At 44.1% G+C, this 25,141-nt stretch overlaps 1 protein-coding gene across 2 annotated transcripts in view; it reads left to right on the top strand.

The window, feature by feature from the left end:
* Positions 1–9,971: 9,971 nt before the first annotated feature.
* Positions 9,972–25,141, top strand: part of RECK (reversion inducing cysteine rich protein with kazal motifs) — a 66,275-nt gene continuing 51,105 nt past the window's right edge. The window contains exons 1-3 of one of the 2 annotated variants that reach the window (XM_037381668.1): positions 9,972–10,055; positions 13,692–13,750; positions 21,296–21,370. In XM_037381668.1, coding sequence (XP_037237565.1) covers positions 13,727–13,750; positions 21,296–21,370 — 99 coding nt within the window. In that variant the 5' untranslated portion in view covers positions 9,972–10,055; positions 13,692–13,726. Of the gene's footprint in view, positions 10,056–13,691; positions 13,751–21,295; positions 21,371–25,141 lie in introns of those variants that run through there. The other variant, XM_037381669.1, reaches the window with a different exon arrangement.

Genomic DNA, 25,141 nt, shown 5'->3' with positions numbered 1-25,141 from the left:
TGATGGCTTGAGGGAGCCAGGAGAAGCAGTGGTCTGTGCCGAGGCTTTCACAGAGAAGCAACGTGTTCCTTTGCCTTGTAGCACGTGCTGCTGGGCAGTGCCAGCCACTCTGCCAGCGGCAGCAGCCCGCAGTTCGGTCTCTGGCCCCAGGCCCCCATTCCCCCTGCAGTTGCTTAGGGAAGGAGCCCAGTTACCTCATGGGTATAAATACCGCAGGGCAGCCGCAGCCAAGCAGCATCTCGGGGAATGTGAAGGCCGTGTGGGTAGGTAGGACAGGTTTGCGGCAGCTGGGAAAATCCCGGCACCACTAGTGTTTCCCGCCTGCCCACGGTCAGGGCTGTACGCTCCTGGCTGCAACACGGTCCGTTTCGCCCCCGTGTGTGGCTGTACACACGTGCAGCCGTGCCGTGCTGCGGTCAGCAGCGCTGCGCCTGCGGCTTTTCAGAAGGGAGAGGTTTTCTGCCAGAAGCTCTACAGCTACTGCTGTTCTCCTTAGGTTTATGGCACAGTGCTCTCTCCCCTTGTTCTGAGAGTCCCAGAGTGATGTTGCATTGAGAAATCGGAGTTTGTTTATGTTTCAGGAACCAGTGTTTTGCTCCTTGTCCTCCAGGTTCCGCCGCGGGCACAGCTCATGCTTCTTGCACATTTTTGCTCTTCTCTCCAAAGTTGCCATTTTGCGAATGACATGGACATTCAGGATATTGTAACATATTCGAGTTTGTTACTGCAGCAATCTTCAAAAGCTAATTCTGGTGTTTCACTGTGACAGGAGGGTGTCTGGATTCTCCTTCCATTTTCAGATATTCATCTTCCACTGCTTCATGTAGTTTGAGTCCACTTACAGAATTTAAGTACCCAAACTATACATCTAGAGTAGGTTCAGTTGCCTACACAAAGGCTTCAACTGCCATAATAACGTCTCGTGGTGTCTCAAGTGTTTACTTAAGCAGGCTGATACCACCAGAAGCGATGGAGACAGACATCTTGCTGCAGTGACAGCTGGCATGCCCCAGGGTGTCTAAAATGACATGAACAGTTGTGTTTAGACTGAAACCTGTCCTGAGAGCGGGATGATGCGAATGTGTGTACGTATGAGATTGTATACGTAGATATCTGAAGATTGTAAGGATAGCAACTGGCCTTTTTCTAATTGCAATAGAAGTTTAGGAGTTTTGGGTTCAGATATTGTTTTGTTTGCTTCATAGGCACCTCTTTTTTTCCCCTATTTAAGCAAATACCTAAAATGAGCCTAATGTTGTCATTATTCTGCATGCTTGCTTAATAATGTCAATTCCTGTAATGTTACAACAAGAAATCGACCTATAATGCTGATCTTTTCTGACCCGCTGCTCTGTATAATATCCACCTTTGTATGCTGCTCATGGGTTTTCTCCTTAACTTGAAGTAAAAATAGTAGGCTGTGGAACATCTTTCCTTAACAAAGATCAACTTTGGGAGATCTCAGCTTCATTTTAATAATGATTTTTAAACATTCTCTGCTTTGGAGACCACTCTTGGACAGACATAACTGTTCAGAACCAAGGCAGCAGGAAGCAGCTTTGGTTTGGCTGTTTTCCTTTGAGAGAAGTTAACACGCCTCCGTGGGTGAGCTGAGCAGAACCGCCTTTGTGTTACAACTTCTGTCCAAAACAGCAAGTCCATCCCACGGGGAGAGCAAATCCACAGATCGGAAGATTCCTTTCATCTTAATTGTGGTTACACTGATGCTGTTATTTTAAGTTGCTCTTGTGCAGGGAACAGCTGCTGCTGTTGCACGTGAATATTTATATCCTCAGTACAAGGAGGACACCAAACTGTGAGAGTGTGCCCAGAGGAGAGTGACCGAGATGGTGCAAGGCCTAAAGGGCAAGGCTCACGAAGAGCAGCTGAGTCACTTGGGTTGTTCAGTTCTCAAGAAGAGAAGGCTGAGGGGTGACCACATAGCTGAGGGGTGACCTCGTTGCAGTCTACAGGTTCCTCAAGGTGGGCAGCAGAGGGGGAGGTCCTGATCTCCTTTCGCTGGTGACCAGCGACAGGACACGAGGGAGTGGTGTGAAGGTGGGTCAGAGGAGGTCCAGGTTGGACGTTAGCAAAAGGTCCCTCACTGAGGGGCTGCTGGGGGACTGGAACAGCCTCCCCAGGAAAGCAGTCATGGCACCAAGCCTGTCGGAGTTCAGGGAGTGTCTAAATGATGTTTTTGGTGAAAAGGTTTAGTTTTAGATAGCCCTGGGAGGAGCAGGGACATGATCCTTATGGGTCTCTTCCAACTTGAGATATTCTATGACTCTACTTGTGGCACCCTTTTTGAAGCACAAGCACAGAAAGAGAGCAGTGAGGGGCAAAGCAAAGACCCTCAGTACTCCTGTGGCTCACAGATACCTTAGTGTTTTAGTTCAGATTTCATTCTGTAAAGCTAGTAAAGACTAAGTTTTTAGTACACTGTCCGTGCACGGGGCTGTCCGTGTGTCCGTGCACAGGGCTGTGTCTGTCCGTGTCCATGCACGGGGCTGTGTCCATGTGTGCCCGCACCGGCTGTGAAGGGGCATTTGGCTCCTGGACTGGCAGGGCCTGCAGGCAGGGAGCTGTGACACCTTTGCCGCTGTCAGGCTTCCACGTTCCTCATGTCCCCATCATGTTGTTCTAATATGATTTTTTTATATATATGTTTTCATTAGCTTTCATCAAAATGACTGTATTAGCGTGCAGACTCCAGTTCTGTTAGTAACGCTACGATGTTAATTTAATTTCAGTTGTTGGCTTGGCAATTTGTTGTTCTCGCTGTTGCTGGGTAGGTGTAGTCACAGTTGTTGAATAAATAAGTAAACAAATTTAATTTTAAAATAGTTTTTTTTTCTTTAGGAATTGCAGAAGAATTTAAAGTACCATTTTAGGATTGTGTTCCACTATTTTTCTTGTATCTTCAAAGTTACGATGTAGAGAACAGCAAAAACTGCACCTGGTGACTTTCAGATCTTGTATTTAAAAGGCAAAATTTTTGTTCTGTTTTTGAAAATACTCTTGCACCTCTAAATGTACATGATGTATAATAAAATGCGGCTTGGTAAAGTACACCGACAGTTCCCTCTTCCCCAGCTTCCATCTGATCATTGTGTCTTTCTTATTTGCTATTTACAGAGTTAAAATATAATTAGTTAGTACTGCATGTAAATATATAGGTACATAAAGGGCATCACTTATTTAATTTGTGACATCTAAAATACTACTTATTTATTACTGATTTATCTTTTAGCACTAGTTAGAACATCTTTAAACCACGTTACTTCTTCATTTTCTCCTCTTAAGATGCTATGCATGGGCCTTTATTGCATTTTTGAGAGGTTATTTACTCTCAGGCTTTCCTCGAGAAGGGTGCAGGCACCCAGAAAGGGGAGGGGCTCGTAGCCTTGGCTTTGGGTGTTGATACGCACACCTTGCCTCTGTTCCACTGGGGAAACTGGGATCCAGAGGGTGGCAGTCCACCAGGCAGCTGAGGATTTAGGAAGAAACAGGTGCCGAAGGAACCCGGGAAGCTGAAGCACAGAGTGTATACAATGTTTACATGCTTGCAAGCAGTCCATATATTTTTCCAATTTCAATGTTAGTTTTATGCATCTTCAGTCTTGACTTAGGTTACTACATTTTACTTGGATCTTGCTGGGTTTTGTGTACAGATATATATATATATATTAAAAAAAATAGGGGAGAGAGATCAGGTGCTTAGTGATTTCTAAGACTGATTTAATTTCAGTAACCAAGAAAAACAAATACGAGCATTTTAAGGGGAAAAGTAATTATTTTTATTTTCAGTCTGTTATCAAAGACAGTAAGAATTTAGCTATGAATTTTTGAATATATGGTGGTGGAGCTTTAAAATTACTTTTTAGGATCTGAATTCTGATCTATTGTATATGATTTCAAAATTAACAAGTTACTGTGCTGTAGTGACTATCATTTAAAGCTGCCTAAGAGAGGCAGTTTGATTGGATGCTTGTGTCCCTGTGTCCTGACGGTGAGGACTGTGGCACAAGGAGGACCCAGTGACGCATGCCACAGCGTGCCTGAGCAGGGACAGGCTGGGCTCCGGGGTAAACTCAGCCAGCTCACCGCAGCCGAGCAGCCTGCGGGCACCGCTTGCTCTCACTAGCCCTGCTGCCTTGACCCAGCGCAGTACCCCTTGTTCTCACCAAAAAACATGACTGCCTCTCTCCGTTCTTCTCAGAGGAGCGTGCCTTCTCCTTTCCTAGCAAAGACATCAGAGCCCTCTAATAACTTCCCTCACTGCTGAGCTTCGTATGTAAATTATCCATATATATTATTACAAAAAGTACCAGAAGTTAGCATAAATAAGGTACTTTCTGACATTTTTCTTAAGGTATTTTGAAAAGTATTCAGAATTAATGCATACCAGCAAAGTTCCACGCTAACTTCCTCATTCAAGTGTAGGTACAAATGGGGAATAGGCGTTGATCTGTAATTCACATAATTATAATGTCATCTTGACAGAACTTGCTAGCTAATGCATGGCATAGCAAGAATAAAATAATTGCATTTTAGCTAAAACATTATTTTGGCTAGTTTAATTAAAACCGATTTACATAGCATGATACAAACTGGTTGCAAAAAATGGAATTTTATGCCTTCTCCTTTTTTATCTGCTAGTCTACATTGATTTTTTTTCCTGTTTGAAACTAGAAGCAACTGCATAATTGTCAATTAGCAGCATAAATGATTTCATACCACCCACGCCCACTTTTGCAAAGCTTTCAGACTGTGTTCATACAGAAGTGTGTTTATAGCAGTGAATGAATTACACAAAGATTACTAATCGAGAGAGTATTATAATTGCTAAAATGTGGAGGGAAATGTAAAAAGCTCTTTGGGTGCTTTAAAATATCTCACGATAGGTGCAGGTTATGATATAATTTTTAACTCAATTCCATAGTGCAGCAAAACATAAAAATAACCTTTGGAAAATATTTCAGCAGCAATTTGGTCCTTAAACACCATATGGAGAAGTATCTAATCCTGTATACAACTAGATGATTCAGTGGGATAATCCACAGAAGAATTTCCATATGGCATCTTCAACACATCCTTTTTTTATCTCCAACCCATATTTATGATATGCTGGCAGACGCAGTGCTGATACTGAAGCCTCAGTTGAAAAGCAAAATGAATCTCCATTTTATCTCTACTCAAAGACATAGCTGGGTCATTCATTACTTGCTAAATACTGTTATTTGTCCTCTTGGATGATGAGCCAAGGCCAGAAAGAAGATAGGATTTTGACTGGCCCAAGCATGGCCTGTCTCTCCATGGTACCAGTGTGACAGATTTTATGCTTAGGCACTTGAGTTTAGATTCAAATTTAGACCATTAGGATGGCTGATGGATTTGAGTGGCTGAACACGACTCCATTTGAAATAGTCTCCCCCTCCCCTCACATTTTGAAGGGATCAACTTTCTACTGCCCAAATTCAAGAATCTTCCAGTACAGTTTGCCTCATTTTCAATTTCTCAAAGAGAAAAAAACCCCAAACTTTTTTCTTCTATCAATTCCTTAATGTTATTCCAGAAATAAAATTTGAAATAATCTTCCATCCCATTAGACAGCCTTTTACGTGAAGGTACTCTGCACACTTGCTAGCAGCCCTGACCTAGGGAGAGTAGTCTTGAAGGCAGCAAACCGGTACAGTTACATTAATACATAACTCCACCAGAGAGAGTATGCAGTACAAAGACTATAGAGCATACAAAGCAGTATAAAGAATAAAAAAGGCTTCTGACCAAATAGCACAAATGTACATGTATCTTGGTGACATTTTTGCACTGTTTTTAGCATCACCTTCTTTAGCCTGAAAGGACATGGTAATTGGGCTTTACCGATGCAGATTTTCTATGTCAAAGAGGATGAACCATCTTGATACTTCCATCAGTCCACAGTCTGTTTTTAAATTACTCATTTCATAAGCTCTGTTACCAGGAAGTATGTTTTACTTCACTCAGCATTCTCATTTGATTTGAAGCAGACATGTCTCTAATCCCGTAACATTTTGGGGTTTAAAATTTATACAGACAGGTGACTTTAGTTTCAGGTCACTTGCTCTGTTGAGAAAAGTTGCACTATGTAAAGTGGAGCCAGATATTTTTTTATGGCACCTTTTATGATCATCAGAACTGCTTCTTTCAAGAGCATGAGATCTCTTTTAAACTCCTTTCCAAAACAATAGAATAGTTTCTTAACTATTCTCACTGATGATGATGACAGAATCTTATTTACTTCTTTATTAGCTTCATAGCAAATTATAATTAATTATATACTCCACATTTATTTAATCACTTTCAGTTGGCTAACCTTCCAGACTTGATGTATGCAACATTAATTATTTGCCTATGGCAAGATTTTATGAACTCTAATATGCACCACATGTTCAGCTTGCTTAAAATTAGTTGCAGGCATTGTATTAGCATTAACGTACATCTTTACTGCCTTTAATTTTCACATCTGTGTTGCTTTATAGACAACTTTATTAGTGTAACTGCACACTGCTTCTGATTATGTAACAAGAGCCACCAAACCTTGCTTTTATATTTGTGTTTTACCTTTTCATATAGTTTTAGTTTTATGGTTTTTTAAAAAGTGATTTGAAAATAAATTAATCTTTTTTATTTGTTATTTGGAAAGTCAGCTGTAAAATGCTGCCTGAGATCTAATAGCGAAAAAATACAGTAGCTAAGGTTTGCCTGTTTAAGAACAAAATCTCTTTGAAAGAGGCTTTGCTGTGGCAATCCATCCTTAGCCTGGCGAATCGGGACTAGCTGTCAGCTTGTTAGGCACAGCCCCACAGTGCCTACCAGCACACACAGACCCACCTGAGGTAGCTGTCAAGCCCTACCTAGTTCCAACAGAGACATGAAACAGAACATGCCTCAGCACAGGAAAGCTATTCAACATGCACTGAATACCTGGCAGTGGCTTATCATGCTGCTATCCTGTTGTTGATACACAGATTAGACAAATTAATGCTAATTAGGGTAAGTACAAATGTTGTAAGTACCTTTCCAACTGTAAGGTGTAGATGTTCTAAGAATTACAGTTAAGCAAACTTATTTTAAAACTTTATGGCTAAGATACAATGGGTTTAGAAATTACCAAGAAGGAAAATGCTACTGCCTTGCAGTAATGAGATAAAAGGAGGAACAGAAGGTGTATAAGCTGAAAACAACCTTTTGTCTGACAAAGTATTGTGTCAAGAGGGGTAGCTCTGTATATTGGTTCTTGGAGATCTTAAAAGGTTGTGAAGACAATTTTTATGGTGCATGGAACTTACGAACATCTCAAAACAGATATAACAATATGTTAGATTCAAGTATAGGACAGTGTATTTTCAGTCCAGAAAGTGCTCTGTTGAAACAGAGAGATATGCCACATTGACAATACAGTTCTCTGGATTTAAGGAAAATGTGGCATCAGTTTACTTTCCAAAGGGGATCCTGATCAGGTCAGATCTCTTTCAGCAAAACGCATGTTTGGAACAGTAACTTGGACCGTGACTATGTCAGAACATTCATATATTGCTGACACATAAAATATGAAGTAAAGTTCAAGCCTTTTAACACTTCAGCAATTTTTAGGATAAGGAAGCAGGATTAAACACTATTCAGAACAAAATTCCAGCTGATACAGAATCAAAAGGCTCTGTGGGGGGCTGGGCAGGCCGGGCAAGGGGCCGAGGCCAGGGGTACAGGGTTCCCAGGGCTCATTGCCGGGTCCCTGCCCGGGGGTCACACCAGCCCCCGGCAGCTGCGGGCTGGGGGCAGGGGGCTGGGAAGGGCCCGGCGGGAAAGGGACGGGGGGCTGGTCACCAGCGGCTGGGCAGGAGCCCCCAGCGTGTCCAGAGCCGGGCAGGGACTGAGGAAGGGGCTGGGGCACAGGCTGAGGGGGAGGCAGCCTGGAGAGGAGGGGGCTCGGGGGGGCCCTGATGGCTCCTACAGCTGCCTGACAGGGGGCTGTGGGCAGGGGTCGGTCTCTGCTCCAGGAAGGAGCGACCAGGAGCAGAGGGAACGGCCTCGTGCTGCGCCTGGGCAGGGTTAGGGTGGGGGTGAGGGGACATTTCTTCCCTGGAAGGGTGGTCAGGCACCGGCACAGGCTGCCCGGGGAGGGGGCACCCGCACTGGGGGCGTTTCAGAGACGCGTAGATGTGGCGCTTGGGGACAGGGTTTGGTGGTGGTCTGGGTAGTTTTAGTTAATGTTTGGACTGATAACCTCAAGGTCTTCTTCAACCCTAAATGATTCTATGATTCTATGAAAATTAAGCCAATTAAACATATTGGCAATAAGCGGGGGGAAAATGCATTTGGTCGGTTCAGGCCTCTTCTGGTTTTCAGGGAAGCTAAAACCAGCCTGCGGATTCGGCCATCTGGCTAATTTTGCTTTTTGGACCTGCTGCCACCTCGTGGGCTCCTGATGAATTTTAGGTCCCCGAGACAGCAGGCAGGTAGGAAAATTAACAAAAGTGAACACTGGGGTTTGGGGGGAAAATCCAGCTATCTAACTGACATATAAGCCCACTTACATACAAGCACCTGTCTTGGTGTGGAACGTTGTGTGGTTTTTGCTTTTTTTTATAATCAGGTTACATTTGCCACTTTTCAGTTTCTTGAATTCATAATTACAGCAACAAATTTAAGTCTAACAAATTAATGTACTGTTATTTCTTAAAGCTTTGCTCCATAATGAATTAGTGCAATTTAACCACTCTATACTGGTGTATAGGCAGATAGACAAGATACAAAAGTTTTCCATCTCATTGGAGTGTTCTCCTGTATTGCTTGGGTATTTTTCTGGACCATTTATGAATTTGATGCTGGAATTTAAAGCGCACCTGGTTTCCCACAGGTTCTCCAGGCTGTAGAAGATGGTGGAGTCAATTAATAGCTTTGTAGCTTGTTAGACTGTCTTTGGAGAAGGAGTTCATTGGGATTGGAAAGAAGCTATCAGCAATTCGTGGGACAATAAATTTTCTGGGTTCTTAACAATTTCCCTGTTTCACTATTGCCAGAAAATCCAGTAATGGGATGCTAAGGTGCTCATCCAAGAGGTCTGGAGCTGCCAGAAGCTATCTGTTCACCTTGGAATAGCCAGACTTTGAGGCAAAACAGCCACTAGCTATGAAATGAACATTAACTTTTCTTTGCCTTCATTGGCCATCTTACATTTAATTTTCTTAATTAAAAAAATAAATGGATAATTTGGTTTGTACAGGGAAAAGAAACTGCAGTGGTGGCCCAACTATACAGATGTTTCTTCAGTTCAGCCTCTTTTTGTAATCATCTGCACCGTGGACTGTACCTCGACGGGCTCGATCGCCTTCCTGCCCGCACGCGGGCCTGGCCCGCAGCGCAGGGATGACCCACAGGCCCCAGCTGAAGCCGAGTGGAGGGGCAGAGGCGGGAGCAGCCCGGCGGCGCTCCCTTCCCGGGCTGGGCCCCGGCGCGGGCAGCAGGGGCCGCTCGGCGGGCTCGGCTCCAACGCTTCCGAGCAAGAATGACGCAGAACCGCGTTAACGCGGTCGGTGCCAGTACGAACGAAACGCGGTTCAGGCGGGGGTCCTCCGCCTCCCTCCGAAAACTACAGCGAAACCGCGGCTCGTCGCCCCTCCGCCCTCATCACACGTAGCCGCGCGCGGCCCCGCGAGCGGGGGAGGAGGTAGGCCGCGGGGTGCCCCGTGCCGCGGTGGTGCCGTGGCGCGGGCGGGGGCAAGGGGTGGAGTCCGCCGCGGGGGTCCCGGCGAGCAGCTAAAGCACCACCGAGCCACCGTGGCGCCGCAGGCAGCCGGCGGGGCCGACTCAGGCGGCGGGGCGAGGGGCGGGGCCCGGCGGCGGCCGTCAGCAATGGGCGCGGCGCGGGGGCGCGGGGCGCGGGGCCCGGCCGTCCCGGCGGGCGGGGGGCGCGGGGCGGAGTCGCGGGGCGGCCATGGCGGCGGCGGCCGCTCGGCGGCCTGGGCCCTGCTGTGCCTGAGCGGCGGCCGCGCTGCTCTGCCCCGGGGCGGCCGGTGAGTAGCGAGCGGGGCGGGGGGGGAGAGGCGGCTCCAAGGGCCCCTCTTCAGTAACGTGGCGCAGGGGCGACGCCTCAGTGGTGCCGGGCCTGGGGGCGGCGCGGGCCCGGCGCCTTGGGTTCGCCGCTTCCTCGCCGCAGCCGGTGTCGGCCGCCTGGCGCCGGGAAGGAAGCGGGGACCGGCACCCCGGCACCGGCACCTGCCCCGCGGGGGCGGGAGGCGCGGGACCGGGGCAAATGAGGGGCCGCGGGCAGCCTCTGGCCCTCCCAGGAAGGGGCAGCGTCGCCTTCCGGTTCCCGGCCCCCCGCAGAGAGCGCCTGCCAGAGGCCCGGGCTGAGGCCGGCGGCCGAAGTGGCGAGGGGGGGGATGCGGGTGTCGGGCCATGGGTCGGTCCGTGCCGCCGGCTGGTCCGCGGGTAGCGGGTGGGCGGCCCAGTCCCGGGCGGCCGTGCGGAGGCCGGGGCAGGGCCGCACCCCGCCGCTCGCCAGGGCGCCGGCGAGGACGGTGCGGGGCGGTGTGAGAGCCGAGGGGAGACGTGTGATAGCGAGAAAACCGTGCCCTGCGGTACAGCTGTGATGGCAGGTAACTGCTTGACGAGGCTGAAAGAGTAGTGACAAAAGAAGGCGGTACAAGCGCAGATATTGGCAAATAGCTTTTAATAAATAGATCCCGTCAGTAATGCTGTCCAGGAACGGAAAATACGAAATACGTAATAAGGCTTTAAAGCAGAATACCGCAGGCACGGAGGCTCTCGCGGGCACTCCCTTGTTGTCCCATGCCTCTGGCTCCCCGGGGGACACGGGTTCGGCAGGAAGGCAGTGAGAAGTTAGCGGCGTGGAACATGCCAGGCACTAGCCCGATGTCCTTGCCATAACCTTGTCGAGAGAGTGGATCTCACCAGGGAATGAAGCGTCATTATCTCGTAGTTGGACAAGAATAAAATTTTGATGTGAAACCTGGAAAATTTTATTAAAACTAGAGAAAGTGGGAGTGAGAAGGTAAGGGACTGACCAAAAGACATGCCATAAGATGTTTCAGAGGAGGTTAACTGGGAAGAGAAGCAAGGAATTGTGTTTGGAATGGATATAGTTCATAACTGCCATTTCTGAACTGAGCACTGAAGATCACTGGGTCCGGTTAATGTGCTGCCAGTTTAAGATACCATCAATTGATTGGGATTTTGTAAAAAAGGAATTAAATGGCTGTAAAGTTTACTACATTATTACTTCGTTGTTGCACTCTTTGGTATAACTGATAAGACTTAAAATTCTGTGGTGGAAGTGATGGAGGAGGACTGTCCTGGATGTGTGTTAGTTCATCACAGGAGGGTTGACAGCCTCTGCAGACTAACAGATAAACGGTCACAGGGTGTTTAAATAATCTGTGTGAAGAAACATTTAATAAAAACAATGCCTAAGACATTCATGAACTCAAATCCTAGTGGCGTACACAGCTAAACATACGCATTGTCACCTAAAGCCGATTGTAAATTCTCTTTACGGGTTGGGAACTCTGAATTCTTGGGTCTTTTAAATGTAGCAGCTAATAAAAATTTATGCAATGAAAAATTTCTGGGACTTACAGTAAACAAAACAACAGAAACATGCCTGAGTAGCCAGTATTTCTCTGTTCTTAAAGTAAAGCCTATGTTTAGCTATGTCTGGTTGAATTTTTTTTACCTGTGACAATTAATTTGCTAGCTGTCTTTGGTGATGAAGGTGGTGAACCGTAAGTTTTCCTCCAGCACTGTGTCAATGAGCTTGCAGTCAGATTGCATGGGCACTGAAATTTATAAGTGTTTTTCAAAATAAGTGCAACTCTCGCCTTGAGAAAAACTGTTCTTTAAAGCTAAAGGCTTTTATTGTTATGTATTTCTAATACTGTGGCTTTGTAACAGGACTAAGTGAACATGAAGCAAAGCTTTTCAGTTAGGTGAAATAATACCTGAAGCTGAACATGGTGGAGCCTGCTAATGAAGAAGTTGATTCTTGGCAGAGGTCAGCTTACTGAACATAGTGCAGGAAAACCTGCAAGATCCCACATGTAGCCTGCAAATTAGAAAGGTTTTTAAGTCATCTGCGTCGTATCTCAATCCTTTTCTGTGATGGTAGAGAGCTGGCAGGAAATGTTGAAGTCTGTTTTAGAATTTCATTCCTGCTTTTCATAGTGGTGTAAGCAAGATTTGGGTGCTGTTCTCATTCATTACAGGCATTTTGCTGTGTTGTTTCTGATCATTAATGAAAACGTTCACCAGTTACAAGGCCTACTTTGGTTTATCTTCTTTCCTATTAAGACATCAGATGGATTTTTGTGTTAAAATATAGCTCAGTCCTGTAGTAGCCATTTTAAATTGTGACTGTTTCAGACAGCCTTTTCAGTGATTCCCCCCCCTCCGCCCCCCCCTCCAATTCTTGACATTTTCAAGCTGACATTTTCTTTTTTTTTAAATGTCATTGCAATATCGGATAATTTTGGTTTTGGTGGTGGTGGATCCTTTTCGTTTTTTGAATTGGGTATCATCTTATAACAACTCTAAGCTTTCAGATTAAAACACTTGTAAGTCCAAGGTCCTTCTTACTGGTTCAGTCAGAATCTATTTAGTGACTACGTATTGTGAGAGACAACTTTTGACGAGTGGTGTCATTGTACAGTATTGCTTTTATGTGTCAGTGTGATTCATAGTTCAGATACAGTTGAGCAGAAATCTGTAATATTAAATGATGCTGTATGTGAAGATGAGCGTGGAAGAAAAAGCTTCGAAGGTCATCTCTGTCCGTCTGTTTTCTGATACACTGTTCCAAATGCTGAGCAGTGAGGATGAAAACACATTTAAGGGAGTTGTGCAATGCATTTTATACTGGCCAGGCTTAACTGAGTGAAGGAAATATTTGGCTGGTAGAGGGAACAAAGCATGTTGTTAAAAACGCTGCTTTGAGCCTTGGTGTTTCACAACTTCTCAGTGCTTTGGTTCTGACTTGTTTTCCTGTTAATGTGTTTGTATCTGTGTTTGCTTTGCGACTTCCATCTAGTCAGGCAAAACCACTCTTAATCATCCATCACTAGTGAAACAGGTGACAGTTTTGTTCCAAGTTGTTCAGAAGCCCGAGATCAGTGGGCAGCTGTGCTCACCTCTGTGGGAGAGGGGTTACTGCTGTGATTTCCTTTTCCACCTGTTCGTACCTGGCTCTTGTGCTTTTCAGATTCTGTGAGATGATTCCATTTACAAAGACATATAGTCTATGGAGGGTTTTTGTTCACTTTTTACTATCCCCCTCCCTTAATAAATTGAATTTAAATTGAATTGCGTCATGAAGGAGTTTTGCAGGTGCCAAGCTAGTGCAAGTTCAGCAGCAGAAATGTGGTGAGAAGATGAAGGAAGGAGAGTGAGAGCTCTTTTTGGTGGCAGTGAGTGTTCAGGGGTAATTCTGTGAGACTTGAACCAGTTGGCGCTAGCTTTGGAACGAAAAATTCTCACATTCTTTTTTGCCTTCTGGGAAGGAAAATTTCTCACGGTCATCTGTGGACTGGACAAATTGTCCTGATAGGCCATCACACGGGCACTCTGTTCAGAAGTGATAGTTAAGTGCTTCAAGTCTTTTAAATATTTTTTTCCCTTCCCCTGCTTTTCCATAGGCTTGTCTTGTTGTTACCATGCAAAGGACAACTTAATGTGCCGTGATGTCTGTGAACAGGTAAGCTTGTTTTAAATTTGGTTTATCCCTCAGAGTTAAAATCATGCTTTAGGCAATGATGTAGCAAGATTAGGTTTATAAGCAAATGATTTTCTGTGTGAATGCTATGCGTGAACCATGAGATGTATTATTTCTGTTATTTAAATGAGAATGTAGTCCTGTTTTCTTTCACGGTGGAAAACAGGTTCTGCTGAAGTTGAGGAGAGACAGAGATACAAATCTGAGGTCAGGGTTTAGTCAAGAAGTGATAAGCATCTTAGGAAATGGAAGGGGTGAAAGTATTTTATCTGATTTCTGGATCTAGTGTGTTTCCAGTTTTTGGGAGTTTAAAACAAAGAACAAGTTTTTGGTACCGATCTTTCTTCCTGCCACTTCTTGTTTCTTAGCTAAGCATCTGAGAAACTCTTTATGATATAGGGTTTTGTGAATCCAGCAAAAATCTGTTTCATTACTCTGCTCATAAGGGTAACAAAGAGCTGCTTGTGCTAAATTCGAGCTTGGAAAATAGTTTCCCACATCTTTAGATTTGTACCTTTGGGTAGGCTCTGTGTGTGTGTTTATATAAATTTTTATACATAAAAAATCTACATCAGTAGAGCATAGATACACATATACACAATTTTACATTAAAATTGTGTCCTTACATCATACCTGCCCCCTTTTCTTGTCTTCATTACCCGCTTTGGGGCTATTCAACCACTAAACATGGTTATGATTAAGTTTATATTTATCTATGATTGTACTAAGAAAACTTTCAGTTTAAATTGCACTTCTCTCTCTGTATATTTATAGAATGCAACTAAATCCCCTTTCAGCTTTCCTATTGTTAGGCCAAAGAAGGAAAAATCTTACAGTCTCTTTGCATGAGATAGTCTTTCAATTCCTATAATTATTCTTGTAGCACTTCCAGCATAAGTTTGTCTTTTTGAATACAGGTAAGCAAAACTGTACATGGCATTATGAACAAAAATATGTCACTGAGTCTTAAAAATTGTGTTAAAACTTCTGTGTAAGTAAGAGAAAGATCCGTTCTTATATACAAACAGATTTAATTGGCAGGTTTAGCAGCTGCATTGAGAGGGCATTTGGAATAATCCGATTCTTTCTTCTGTTCCATTGGTTTGAAGTTTCCAGTTTATCATGTGAATTCCTGTTAGCCCCTCATAAAAAGCCTTGAGCTTCTTGCTGTCATATTTCACCCCATTTCTGTTATACTGGTTCTGATTATTGCATAGAGTTTTCTGTGGTTTTTGTAATACATCTGATCGTGCCTCATCTGGATGATCTCTCTCTGCTTGGATAATCAGCATAATCAGAGTCCTTGTGGCGAGAGGTCTAGAACAAGTCTAAAGCAAGACTGGCGTCCCTCACATTTACGTGTAAGGAGCTTAGTTACCTCTGTCATTTTCTGAATGACCCTTTGCTGTAGGCCAATGGGCTGGCTGAAGGGGCTGGCTGCTATTTTTCTACTGATTTTCATGTTCTGTAACTCAACTATTTTATGCAGCATGATTCAAATACTTTGTCTTTGTTGAATCCGTTTTGGAATGTTTTACTTAGTATTTACCCCATTGTCTTAACCTTCATCCTACAAATGTTATGTTCTACTTATGTGGGGGGATGACTGTAAGGGAACAGAGTTGGATAACTGATTTGCCTTCTTCCATCTTTCCAAAAAACCTTTTCTAAAATATTTGCCAGGTACTTGTTGCCTTGTCTGTACCACCACACTTTACCATCCTGACATGATAATTCATTTAATGATAAAAAAAACCCGTTTTCCTTCTAGACTTGGTAGTTTGAGCCATAAAACATTGAAGTTGCTTGCCAGGGACAGCCGGGAGAGAGCAGGCTTGTGCCCCATATTTCTGTTTAACTAATGCTTGGGGAACGCCGGTGACCAGGGTGCACAGATGGGAATTTGGGTGTTAACGCAGCTGATTCTTGTGGAGAGGGCCAGCAGGAGGTGTGGATGTGCCACCTGGGAACCTGTTGTGGCTCTGGTACTGGCTGGGCCAGTCCCTCAGGACATGTTGGTTGCCTTGACCCAGAGGGAGCTCTTGAGGAAGGATGTGTCCATCCAAGGTGTTGAGTGCAGGGAAGGGAGGGCGTCTCTGCATGAGTCGGTGGTGAGTCATGCTCTGGTCTGCTTCCTGAACTGTCAGATAAAGAAGCTGAGGGTAGAAGCATTGCCTCAGCGTACCTGGGAGCTGAACAAGCTCTTTGTGGAGAACCTTCAAGGGCAGTGGCATGGAAAGAAGGACGGCCAGAGGCTGTGCTCACTGGAGACTGAAAGTTTGTGACTCCTGGCAGCAGGAAGAATTTTCTTGGCCTCTCTTTGGATATGCACTTACAGAATAGATTTGGGGCCTGGAACAGGTGAAGAGGAACAAGCTACATCAGGGAACCATGCTGGCCTAATCAACTGGTTGTAAAGAGTGCCACTGGGAGGAGGACTCCCTTCTGCAGGGGATGGAGGCACTGACCTGCAGATGAGACTTGCCATCTAAGGTGGTTTGGGTTTTAGGGGCTGAGATCTAGGACACTGCAGAAATTGCAAGTTTTTTTGACCCTCAGACTAGGACCCGTTGGCTGCTCATCTACATGGACACTAGTAATGCTATTGAGGGAAGCCTTGCATGGGTAAAAGGTAACTACAGCCCAGGGGCTAGGGTGAAGGGCACAGGAGACCTGGTGGTGTTCTCCTTGATCCTGCCAGTTAAGGAAGAAGGCTTGATAAAGAGTAAGGGATTCTGCAAACTAGTAGTTCAGCTACTTTAAGCGAGCCCTTTGAAAAAGAAAACAGATTTGTTTGTCAGCTAACATGACTCAAACATCTAATTACTTTGCATTCTTAGTAAGTATTATTCCAAGCTTAGTTTCAGTATCATTTCCTTTTTGTCATTATTTAATTAAGTCTGTTGGATACTCTAGCAAGGAATACATGAGCCTGTCTTTCTTTAATTGATATTTTTTTCCTACGTTTATTTCTGGGAAGTTTCACAATTACAAGGTTCCTGGCAACATTCATCTGCGTACCACTCCAGAGATCTTTATCCAGATCCTCCTCCAAGCATAAGAGCAGTCCATCCCAGTCCTCGGGAAAACACACTAATGTTTCAGGAGGCTGGCTTGGCTGCGTAGAGAAGTCATGAACAAGCTTCAATGCAGAAAGACTGTATGGAGAAGGTAGAAGCAGGGAAAGGTTATAAAAGAGGCATTCAGAAAGTTTGCCCAGGCATGTAAGTTTATATTGGGAAAGGCAAAGCTCAGCTGGAGTTGAGGCTTACAGAGGATGTGAAGGGCAGCAAGAAATCCTGTGGCAGTAGTTAAAGGCTGAAGAAGGAAAAATGTGAGACTTGCTGAATGCAGCACGTGATTTAGTGTCAGCAAACACAGGTAAGGCAGAGGTACTGAATGCCTTCTTTCCTGAGTCTTTGTTAACAAGGTCTCCCCAGTCCTCTGTGCACAGAGACGGGGTCCAAGGAGGGATACTGCCAGTAGTAGGTGATACTTGGGTTGGGATTTACTTGAGAAAATCTGGCTTATGCAGGTCCATGGGACTGGATAGACTGTGTCTGAGGGTGCTGAGAGCGCTAGCTGCAAGGTTACACTCTATCATCTTTGAAAGGTTGTGGAACTTTGGGGAGGTCCCCAACGACTGGAGAAGCACAATGTGCCCATCTTAAAAAAATAATAAAAAAATTAAAAAATTTACAAAACCAACCAGAAACTCCCAAAGGATAGATCCCAATCCAGCAAACTGCAGGCTAGTAGTCTTCTCTTAAATCTCTGGGAAAATCATGGACAGAGTCCTCTCGGAACACATCTCTGAGCATGCGAGAGGTAAATCATGCCTGATAAACCTAATTGCCTTTGATCATAAGATTTGATTTCTGGATGAGGGGGAAAGAGTGGATGTCATTTGTGTTGATTCTAGCAAGCATTTCAACACTGTCTCCCTCAATATTTTAGTATCCATTTTAGGATAATACAGTTTTGATAATGGGCATCTAGATGAATAAAAAAAAAAAGACTGGGTCATCACACTCAGAGATTAGAGGTTAGTGGGTCCTACTCTACCTGCAGGCTAATAAGAAGTGGGATACCCAAGAGGTCTGTCCTGGGACCTGTCCTGTTTAACATCTTTATTAATGACCTGGAGGAGGTGACAGATTCCACTGTTGTTGAGTTTTCAGGCAATACCAAGCTGGAAGGAAGAGTTGATAATCATAATGGCTTAATGGCAGGACTGTCATCCAGAGGGACCTGGACGGATGGAAGAAATTAGCAGACAGGAACTTAATGAAATTCAACAAGGACAAATGTAAAGTCCTGCACCTGGGAAGAAAGAATCGCTTGCAACAATATGAGTTGGAGATTGATTTGCTAGGGAGCAGATTTGCTGAAAAGGGACCCAGGGTACTGGTATACAGACAGCAAGCTGAGCGTGAGCCAGCAGTGTGCCCCAACACTACAGGAGGCATCCTGGGCAGTATTAACAGTGGCATAGCCAGTTGCTCTGGAGAAATGATTCTCCCCATTGAGTCAGCACTTGCTAATGGCATCTAGAATACCGTGTTCAGTTTTGTTACAAGAAAGACATCAGTTAACTGGAACAAGCTAGCAGAGAGTCACCGGGGTGATTTGGGCTGTAGCATGTGCCCTCCCTGGGGAGGCTGAGGGAGCTGCCTTTAGCCTGGGGAAGAAGGAGCACCTCAGAGCAGCCTTCCGATATGTGAAATAAGATTGCTCAGAAGGCAGGACAAGAGAGAGCAGTCATAAATTGATACTAGAGAGTTCCAGCTGGTTATGAGAATGAACTTTTCCACCATGAAAACAGAGAGGCCGTGCATTCTCCATTCCCAGGTGTTTTCACAACCTGACTGGATAAAGCCTTGAGGAATATGGTCTGGCCTTGTAGTTGACCCTGCTGTAAGCAGGAGAATGAAATAAATGATCTTCTGATACCCCTTCCAACCTGAATTATTTTATTCTATAACCCCAGAAGACCCCAAATACTACTGCAGTTCTTTTCTTGCTCTCATTTCTGAAACCAGTACTATTGTTTTCCTGCTTTTCTTTCCCTGAGTTTGTCATGTTGCAAATTTAGAACTGTACTGTGTTTCTCCTGAGAGATCTGAAATGCATCTGTGTTTGAGTTATTCCTATAATTTCCAGTTGTTTTACTTGGTTGGACTGCTAAAGGAACAAGGAGTCAAAATATGATTAATGTGGGACAAGGAAACAATTTGAAGTGTGCTGAGACTCAATTTGTGTTAACACTTCCGTGAAACTTTAAAAAACAAAACCAAAATAAAAACACCACCAAAATGATTGATGAGGTAAAGTCATCATGTAATAAACTCTGAAAATACTGCTACTGTTTTAAGGAAATGAGATGAGCAATGCTACAAAATGGTCTGAAGGGCACCTGGGGAAAAAAAGATAAATTTACATGATTCAGAATTGTGTATGGAAGTCAATAAGGTAAGGTAAGATTTCTTCCCAAGTGTAGCTGTGCAGAATAATTTAAGTTGGAAGAATCATTTTATCTAACCTCCGGCTCAGAGAGGTACTAGCTTCAGAATTGAGTCAGGTTGATCAGGATCTCATTAGTCAAGTTCTGAATATCCTCAAGGATGGGCTCTCTGGGGAATCTGTTCCAGCACTGAACTACTCTCATGGTGAAGATGTTTTTTTTTCCCTTTGCATCCAGTCAGCATTTCTCTTGCTGCAACTCGTTACTTTTGCCGCTAATCCTTCCACTGTGAAACTCCGAGAACAGTCTGACTTCTCTTTTCCTGTAATCTGTCTGCAGGTACTGGAAGACAGGACTTGAGATCCCCCCCTGCTCCCTCTTAACCCTTCTTCAGTTTGAACAGATTCTTTCACCTTGGCCTGTGTGGGTATGTTGTCAAGCCCAGCACCTTTAGTGGCCTTCTGCTGGACTCTGGAGTTCATCAGTAATGTTCCTTGCACAAGGGATGGCACAGGGATGGGTTTGATGTTGCAGATGTGGCCTCAGCAGTGCCTAATGAAGAGAATGGTCATCTTCCTTTAACCCGCTGGCAGTGCTGTTGCTAACGAAGGGCAGTATGCTGTTAGCCTGCAGGGCTGCCTCGCAGCTGGCCCACCTTCAACTGACCATCCACCAGAACCCAATGCCCTTTTCTCCAAGGCTGGTTTCTGGACAGTGAGCACCCAGCCTTTACTGGCATGCGTGAGTTTATTCCATTTCAGCTGGAAGATTCTGGTTTGCCTTTGTTGAACTGCTTGAGTTTCTTGTCAGTGCATTGCTACAGCCCATTGAAACCTATCTGAGTGGCAGCTCCACCCTCGGGGATATTGATGACAGCTCCCAGTTTAGGCTCCTCTGTGTATCTGCTGAGGATTTTTTTCTGTCCCGTTGTCCAGCTTGTTAGTAAAGCCATTTATAGTATTGGTTTGGCTCTTATATTATACTGCTTCTAGGTAGCCAACACTTAGAAGACATTGAACGGCTGACTGGTAATCTTTGAACCTGCTGTCCAGGCAGTTTGTTGCCCGCCTTGTAGCCCACCCATCCCATCCATGTTTCACCAGTTTGGCTCTAAAGATATGGTGGGGAGACCATGCAAAAAACCTTTTTAAAGTCAAGGTAGGCAACATACACTGTTCTCTACCTTTTTACTAAACCAGTCTTATTGTTGTGGAAAGCTGACATGGTAAACTTGCCCTTGGTATGCCTGTACTGGCTGTTCCCAGTCACCTTCTTGTCTTTCATGTGCCCTGAAACTGCTTCTGCAAGGATTTGTCCCACAGTATTCCTGCAGGGTGAGGTTATGCTGAACAGCCTGTAATTCCCTGGATTATCCTTCTTGTCTTTCTAATGGGTATGATGTTTGTCTTTTTTCAGTCATCAGGAACCTCATCCAATCACCATGGCCTTTCAGAAAAGGTAGCAAAGCTGCCCTGTAAGGACAGTGACAGTGACTCACTCCTCAGGGTCCTCAGTTGCATCCCATCCAGTCTCATGGACTTCTGGACGTTCAGTGTGCTTAGGTGGTGCTTAACTTGATCTTGCTGTGCTGTGGGTAGTACTCAATCCCCAGTTAATTTTGGTAGTCTCTTTAACTAGTCTAGGTTTTGTTCGTCAAATTACTTGTTTCAGGGTTCTTTGAGAGGAGTTCAGTTGCCTGAGGTCATGTAAGATAGCAGGAGGGTAGGTAAGTAGAGTTGTATAATACAGAGGATTTCTGCCCCGCGTATCAAATGTTTTTCACACTGCCTATTCAATAGAAACTTTTTGATTGAAGTGTTTGAGGGAATTCTCATTCAGTTCAAAATATAAAAATCCTTTATTCATAAAAAAGTGCAACGTATTTGAAAGGCTATAGATACATAAAAGAAAATCTTAACTTTCATTGTTTACATATTAACTGTTAGCCAAAGTTGTCAAAAGGTAGATAGTAGTGAAACTAAAAAGACATTAAATTAATTGACAAAAGTATTCTATGTGTAGCTACATTCTACATGGTTTAAGGTGTGTTTTGTTTCTAACAGATTTTGTCTTCTAAAAGTGATTCCCGTTTGAAGCACTTACTGCAGCGAGCACCTGAGTATTGTCCAGAATCAATGGTAAGGCTTGCTAATATTTAATTAAATAAAACATAACAGCTAATTTTATATTAATAAATTTTGCTTGCAAAAAATTACTTGTATTTTATTTACTGAGTGAGTTTTGAGCAGGTAAAACGTGTGTTTGTCTTCAAGCTTTTTCTTGTTATGAGAACTAGAAAAATTATTATAATGAAATTTGATCCTCAAAGTAGGATTTTTTAAAATTTTTTGTGTGTGTGTGAAGCCTTCATATGTTACACTACTTGAAATAAGGTGGACTTGACAATTTTGTTAGGTATCCTGGTTGTGTAAGCTATGAAATGCAATGAAAATCTGACCTATGTTCTAAAAATTTGTGTTGGGTGATTGTCACTTGGTTATTGATGACAGTGACTTAAATAAGATCATGTGTTCCAGCTTGTGTATGGGACAAAGCTGTGAGTTCTTGATTGGGCTAAGGCAAGGAGACCCTCATAGCTGCTCTGAGTCGTTTCTGGCTGTATCTGACAAACTGAAATAATGCTTTTATTGGATAAGTAAGATTATGGTTTCCTAGAAGTGTATCACTAAAAAATTGTATAATGTAATGTGTTCCCTGTCAGCGATGATCTAACTGGGGGAGAGATAAGCACTGTCATTCAGATTGTAAATTCTGGAGTCTTATCTCTTGGCAGCTTAGAATATCTCAACAAATTCGCTGTCAGAAAGATTTGCTTTCTTCTTGTGATTTTTGTTACTTCTATACAGTACCAACACTGTTTCCAGCTAACCTAAAACATAAACTCAGCTCAAATGGGCAATATGTAGGAGTAGTACATCTGAGAATAACATTTTATAGGCAACTTTGCAAGAGTGTGTTTGCTTATAGATTTTTTCCTCCTGAGTGTCAAAAGTATGTTGTTTCAATGTTTTGTTTCTATGGGTCATCAGCTCTAAGGTCTTGGAAAATTATAGATGGCTGATGGTATGAGTAAAACCTGTGGCGTGAAAACATATCAAAGTGGTGAATAGCATTTGTTTTGGTAATGGTTTTCATCTTTTATTCCCTGACAGGAAGAGTAGGATCTATCTGTATAGTAAAGCAGTACATTTTTAGAAGACAGGATTGGAGAGTATCTGAAAGGGGGAAAATGATTGACACAATGATACTGTTGTTTTTTTTTAACCCCGATTACCATCTTTATAAATGGCAAGTCTACTGTACAGTGTGTATCTTAAATTAATATCCCTGAGCTGGTAATATTTATAAACTTTTATAAAAGACACTAGATCTAAAATAGTTAACACAACTACCATATTTCCTGTTTTCAGATACCACCTGTCTTTTGTTGGAGCAGGGTTCTGGTGACATTCCAAAGATGAGCAGATAGGTTTTGAATTTAATCAGGTGGTCTGTTTACTGGAGTACTCGTTACAGACATTGTGTCATCTGTGTTCCTTCAGGTAATATGATAGAAAGGGTATTGCCTGGTATCAGGTAATACAGTACCTGCCAACACAAGAGGTGACTTTATCATGTAATCATAGAGTAATTTAGATCGGAAAGGACCTGTAAGATTGAGTCCAACCATTAACCTTCTCATGAATTGAAGGAAGTAAATGGAATCAATGGTGGAAAGTAGCAGCTCTTGGCCCTTTTTTTTTTTTTGAGCTGACTTTGACTTATCTAAGTGGGAAACACCCACATAAGGAGGAGAGGACCATCTTAGATCATTAGATACAGATCCATTGCAACTTTAGTCTCAAGTTATAAATTCCTGTGATGAGAGAATCACTGCATGACAGTAAGGCTTGCTGTCTCAATGTGATTGAATCGAACCTTTTGTTTTAAAGAATATGTTCAACGCTCTTTTCATTTAAGGCCCCTTGGTCGACCTTGGCTGCATGCCCAGGTGCTACCAAGCTGCTCTATCACTTCCCTTCCTCAGCTGGACAGGGGAGAGAAAATAGCATGAAAGGCTTGTGGGTTGAGATAAGGACAGGGAGGGATCAATCACGGATCACTGTCAGGGGCAAAACAGACTCAACTCAGGGAAATTAACTTAATTTGTTGCCAATCAAGGTGCTGCTGCTTCTCGGGCTCAGCTTTGCTCCTGGTTTCTCTGCCTCATCCCCTCTGGAGCAGCGCAGGGGGCCGGGGAATGGGGGCTGTGGTCAGTTCATTGCACATTGTCTCTGCTGCTCCTTCCTCCTCGTGCTCTTCTACTGCTCCAGCCTGGGGTCCCTTCCCATGGGCGACAGTCCTCCATGAACTTCTTCAATGTGGCTCCTTCCTGTGGGCTATGGTTCTTCACAAACTGCTCCAGCATGGGTCCCTCCTACAGGGTGCAGTCCTTCAGGAACAGCCTGCTCTGGTGTGGTCTCCTGTGGGGCTGCAAGTCCTGCCAGGAAACCTGCTCCAGCCTGGGCTCCTCTCCACGGGGTCATGGGTCCTGCTATAACCTGCTCCAACGTGGGCTGCTCTCCCCAGAGCCTGCCAGCTCTCTACAGGCTGCAGCTTCCTTCAGGGCACAGCCACACTGCGGCTTGTCAAGGACCCCACACCAGGGCAGGTGGATATCTGCTGTGCCATGGTCCTCCATGGGCTGAGGGGGACAGCCTGCTTCACCGTGGTCTTCACCGTGTGCTGTGCCAGTGCCTGGAGCACCTCCTCCCCATCCTACTGCACTGGCCTTGGTGTCTGCAGGGCTGTCTCTCTCAGATTCTCTTACTCCTCTCTTCCAGCTGCTGTTGCACAGCAGCTTTTACCTTTTCTTAAATGTCTTATCCCAGAGGTGCTACCAGCATCGCTGATGGGCTCGGTCCATCTTGGAGCCAGCTGGTACTGCCTGCATCAGACACTGGGGCAGCTTCTGGCATCTTCTGACATCTTCACACAGCCACCCCAGTAGCCCTCCCACTACAAAAACCTTGCCACGTAAACTTAAAACACCCCTTAAGACTTGTCGCTTACTGCCTTATTCTCTGCAGAATTTTCCTCTGATTTCATCTAATTGGGGTTTTCCTAGTGTTTGCTTAAAAAATACTGAATTCAATGACATTGTACTAAAATACATGTCATCCTTCAAGGCTTTTCTGTACTCTTGTCTTTTTAATACTATACTGTGATCATATTGTCCAAGTTTAAGACTCCATTTGTAGGATGTTAAACATCTAACACACAGCATATAGGAACTCCTATAGCTTTTAATACTTCAGGCTTCTAACGCAGGGCACCCACTGTAACTGCGATATGTACTTCTGACAGTTGAACTAAAATTTTTGCCTTAGATGGAGTTCTTCCTCTGCTGGCTAAACCACCTTCTTCCAGGACATTTGTAATTTTATTGGGTGAGTAACATAATTTTACCTGTGGTAGACCAGTGTCTGACCTGAAATTTTTTTGTACTAGCCCCAGTGTAAAGAATCCCCTGTTATCAGCTTGTCTAGTAGTCTTGGTAGTAACAGTAATGACAAAGATAGGGACAGCAACTCTTTGGTAAGCTCTTCACCTTTTTCTTCTTTTTCTGTCAAAAAAACCCCAAACACCAAAACTTTTACAGAATTGTGCCACAAACAAAAAAGACACATTTACAGAATTCTTCTGCCTAATACCATCAGCCACCTAGGTGCATTTAGCAGGTCCTGTGCTTAGGACCAGCAGCGCTTTGCATTTGGGGTGAACCCAACAGATCCCTGTTGTAACTTTTCATGTTGGTAAACTTCACTTCTACAACTTTTTCTTCTGTGTATCTATCTTTCCCTGAAGCTACATTTCTGTAGTTTCTGGGGTACCTCAAACCCTCTTTC

Source organism: Falco rusticolus, chromosome 3 (assembly GCF_015220075.1).
Source record: "Falco rusticolus isolate bFalRus1 chromosome 3, bFalRus1.pri, whole genome shotgun sequence".
NCBI lineage: Eukaryota > Metazoa > Chordata > Aves > Falconiformes > Falconidae > Falco > Falco rusticolus.
This window is presented reverse-complemented; position numbering and strand designations above follow the sequence as displayed.